Source organism: Nicotiana tomentosiformis, chromosome 6, assembly GCF_000390325.3.
Source record: "Nicotiana tomentosiformis chromosome 6, ASM39032v3, whole genome shotgun sequence".
NCBI classification, from domain to species: domain Eukaryota; kingdom Viridiplantae; phylum Streptophyta; class Magnoliopsida; order Solanales; family Solanaceae; genus Nicotiana; species Nicotiana tomentosiformis.
This window is the reverse complement of record NC_090817.1, coordinates 34808060-34812694: the sequence shown is the minus strand read 5'-3', so window position 1 is coordinate 34812694 and position 4635 is coordinate 34808060. Positions and strand designations below refer to the sequence as shown.

Below are 4635 nucleotides of genomic sequence, written 5' to 3'. Positions count from 1 at the left end.
GCCAGTTTTCGTTTGTCAATCTCTTATTAAAACACAAATTCCGCCTTCTTCTTGCTTAAACCTCATATAGTAATAGCAAAAACATCAAAGACATTTCCTCAAGAAGAAAAGGCCTCCTCATCACGACCGACCGGTGACAAAATACCGGTGGAGCCACGTATCGAAGAGTGCATTCCCGGGCCATGTGAACTTACTTCTGACTTTAAAGTCGAAAAACCCTCTTCGCTTCCTGGCCGATGCGAGCCCATGTCAAGATACATCTGTTCGATATCGGAAGGCGATCTCGAGCAGGTGAAAAAAGACTGCCACTGGGAGAATAAAGAAGTGGTGATTCCTACCCCGAGGAGGACATCACCACTCATGTGAAAGGTGTGTATACTTACCCTTTCACACTGGGTTCCGTCGATCTTGTCATAATCAACTTGTGCTGCCAATACCGGGTAACCCTAGGCCAGATCTACCCTTCTTTTTGGCGCATTGTCATTTTGCTCAGATTCTTCTCGAGCAAGGTCGAGGGGATGTCTTTCACCCTCGATCATCTCAGTAGGTTATACAACCCCCGTCTTTATCGGGGCGGACTGATAAGGCTTCAGTGTCGGGCCACGAAGGTGATGTTCTCGAGCATAGACGAGGGCAAGGACTGAGGATGGATGGGCCGGTTTGTCCGAGTCAGGACCTCCGATTTAATCCCCGCCGATAAGATGCCATTCCCCGAAGAATGGAACATGAAGCGTAAGTAGAAACTCACCAATAACACTCGATTACTTGTTATGTTTCCTTTACCTCTTCTCATCTATATTATTCTTTATGGTGCAACTTTCCCCTGGTTTCCTAGTGCAGTCCCGGACCTTGCAGGTTGGGTTCGACAACTGGTTTCAACCTCTTCGTATGTTGAACGCTCGTGGTGCAATTTGGCCAAGGGTCGATGGGAGGCCAAAAATCATGGTAAGTTCCCCTGTCCGTGTTTGATGCTTTCGTGTGGAATACTTCTTTTTAACTTGATTTCTTCTCATACAGGTCTTGGAGATAATGTTGTCATGAGGTCGTCTCCCCTCGGGGAAGAGGAGGTCCCTAAGCCGACCAAAGACAAGAAAAGGAGAAGGGCCTCTCCTCCAGATACCCCAAAGCCCAGGAAAAGTAGGGCTCGAAAGTCAAAGACTAATCCCTCCGTTCTGTCTGCCGATGTAGCCCGAACGCTACGAGATAAAGATGAGGAGGGAGAAGATGCTGACTGCCTGCTGGTGGCTCGAAAGAGGGAAAACATCGAAGCTACGAGAACTGCTGAGCCGGTGGCGATCGAGGAGGTTCAGCCGCAGACTGAGGTGATCTCGGAGGAAGGTCCGAGTAGAGTCCCCGAGTCATCGGGTGTTGATGATGCCTCATGCCGTGATGAGAAACCGGAGGGTACGCCTGAATGGTCTAGTTCTGAGGCCCTTCGAAGAGAAGAGAATGCCCCAAGTGACTTGCTCGGGGCAATTAACATTAATGATTCGCCTCCCGGCCCCACATTCCCTGAGGGGCAGTTTCAGGATGCCCGATCCATGGGGACCCCCGATATGGGGACGGCCCCCGAATAGGATGATATACTTCGCGGCTGCTTCGCGGGGGTAGATGATGTTCCTGACCTGGACGCATCACTCATTTTTGATGAGGCTCAGCGGCTTCTGAACCAAGTGAGTTTTAGCCGATGTTACCATGCTTGCGTTTGTTCTTATTTCTCTAAGTGTGATTTCCTTCCTTTCTGTACAGGCTACGGCGCTCCATCGAGAAGCGTCTTCTAAATACTGAGCTGAGCTGGCCTGATGTGAGGCTGATCTCAAAAAGATTACGGAGGAGAGAAACGCCCTCAAACTCCTCTATGTGTAAAAAGAAGAGGAGATCATGAGTATTCGAGCCGAGCTGACAAGAGCTCATCAAGATCAGACCGAGCTCATTGAACGGGTAATGTAAATTTTTGGGAGCTCGTTATGTATTAACTTGATATTGGCAACTAACACTTTGATCCTGAAGGTTCAGCAGAAGTCCGAATTGGTTGAGCATCTTCGTGAGGAGGCCAAGATGAAAGAGGCAGAGACTTTGGGGTGGAAGCAGAACATGGACTGTCTCGACTCGAGGAACGATTCGGTTCAGGCCCAACTGTCTTCGGTTGAGCGTCAACTCCAAAGTGTGAAGGAGGAGAATTTGGCCCGAGCCCATAAGGTTAAAGAGCTCGAGACTCGGTTGGCCGCTGAGCTTGCAAGGGCCACATCCGAAGCAGAGGCGCTCGTGGCCTCCTATCGAGCCGATGCTGAAGCCCCTAATACTCGGGCAAAGGAAATTTCTGACGCTGCTGATGTCAGATTGTCCCGTGTTGCCGAGCATGCTAGGCGCCAGTCTCGAAGAGAGACTCTTAAGGAGGTACATGCTCGTGGCTTCGACCTCACTGCTGATATCGAGAGTGCGAAGGTTTTGAAGGACGAGGCTGGAGCTTTACTTTCTGATGATGAAGACTCCGCGAGTGGATCCGAGAGCGGAGGAGACGAAGACGAAGCTCCCAAAGATGCGGCTCCCGAGGCAGACTAGGAACTTAGGATTTTTTCTCCTTTTGTTTTTTGTGTAAGACCCTGTGTGGTATTTGTAAATACTTTTCATATATGAAAGATTCCTTTTCTTTCCGTTTCGTCTCCGATTTCTGACTAAATTCTGTTTTGCCTTTGCCTTGTGAAAACTTTGTTGCAATCGGGTTGTTGCAGCCTCTATAATCGAGTGAGCAATAGCTCGAACTCAGAGTAGGACAAACCATTAACTTTTTTAGTTAAGCGAGGGCGAGTCCCCGAGCTCAACAATATATTTGGGATTTTGTTTTTTGATGGCTTGATCGAAGCCGTAATTGTACTGTTTTTATAGCCGAGTTCGAGTAAGTTTTGAACTCATAGTAACAGACCCTTTAAGTTTTTATATCAAATAATGATGAATCCTCGAGCTATATTCAAGTCAGTTTTATTTGAGCTCGGAATAGTGGAACCCTTAGGCCCGAACTGAGTGAGAATAAAATCTTAAACTCTAAGTGTATTGGCCCTTAGGCTCTTTAGATTGGGACGATATGGCCTTTAAAAGATGGATATTTTTTCCCTTTTTTGGCTTAGAAGACTTAATAAAAATTTCTTTATGCCTTAACACATATTCTTTACCCATTGGGTTTTTTTAGGGTTCGATGTCGATTGAAACCCCTTTGATTTTTGTGCCTTAGCACGTTTATGTTAAGATAATTTGATACCTCTTAAGGTTTTTCGAGGGCTGATTTCATCAAAGCCCTTTTGATTACTTGGCGAGGGTAGCCTTTTTTAACTGGTTTTTCAAAGAATTCGAAGGCCTATTTTTATTGCGGGATTCGGACGTCTCCAAGCTACCTTAATTTGGCTGTAGCCTTTGTGTATGCCTCTTGGGCTTATTTCCCAATAACACTTCGAACTTGTTCGAAGTGTTAGTCCCCGAGAGTGATGTCCTTGGCCTATAGATCGAGGGGTGACTCTTTGAGGTCTTATGAATTTGAGTTTAGATTACTCGAATATGTCAATCATCGACGGCGGTCCCCGAGTGTACGAGGTATATTTGCACTTGGCCCTTGAGCTATTTCTCACAAAATCATAAGCATGGAGCTTGTATAGTAGAAAATTTATATAGAAAGAATGCTTCATTGTATAATTCATATGTGCATACATGTTTTGCCATCGGGGCTCGACTAACCTATACAGACACGGTTCATTCGACCGTTTGGCCCGTTACAAAGTTTCTCTATCGAGACCCTTCGATACGAAGTATTTTCCTCGAAAGTGTAACATCCGAGGGTGATGCCCCCCAGTATTCGAGGTTGATTGTAAAGAAGCCTTAAATACTGTTGAATTGTCCTCAGGTAGCACATAATTGTTGTCTCGTTAAAAACCTCGCCGAAAAAACCCACTTGGGACAAAAACCGATCTAAGAAAAAAAGAGTACAACACGTGCTTTAAAACCTGAGGTCTCAATGTCTTCTATCGAACACCTGCAATGAGTTAGTGTCGAATATATAAATGAAAAAAAAGGAATAAAATCATACCTGAGCAATAATACTGTTTGAGAAGCGATATGTTCTAATTATTTGGCAGTTGTTCGCCGTCCATCGTGCCGAGCTTGTAAGATCCCTTTCCGACGATATCGAGGACTTGGTAGGGTCCCTCCCAATTTGGGCCGAGCTTCCCATCATTAGGATCTCGAGTGTTGATGGTGACTTTCCTCGAGACTAAGTCCCCGACTCTGAAATGGCGAATGTTGGTTCTCCTATTGTAGTATCTTTCGATTTGTTGCTTTTGTGCAGCCATCCGAATGAGTGCGGCTTCTCGTTTTTCATCCAATAATTCGAGGCTAGTATTCATAGCCTCGTGATTTGACTCTTCTGTTGTATGTCGAAACCTGGCACTGGGTTCCCCGACTTCGACTGGAATCAAGGCTTCAGAGCCATATACTAAGGAGAATGGGGTTGCTCCCGTACTGGACTTTGATGTTGTTCGATATGCCCAAAGGACTTCGGGTAAAATTTCTCTCCATTTCCCCAAGCGTCGTTCAACCTTTTCTTTAGGTTTTGAATGATAGTTTTGTTCGTCGATTCGGCCTATCCAT

General features: G+C 46.0%; 1 protein-coding gene across 1 annotated transcript; it reads left to right on the top strand.

The window, feature by feature from the left end:
* Positions 1-701: 701 nt before the first annotated feature.
* Positions 702-2562, top strand: LOC138893778 (uncharacterized). The gene is made up of 5 exons (XM_070178440.1): positions 702-732; positions 841-945; positions 1018-1522; positions 1750-1804; positions 2011-2562. Exons 1-5 carry the CDS (start codon positions 702-704, stop codon positions 2560-2562), a joined length of 1248 nt encoding a protein of 415 aa, XP_070034541.1.
* Positions 2563-4635: the final 2073 nt, after the last annotated feature.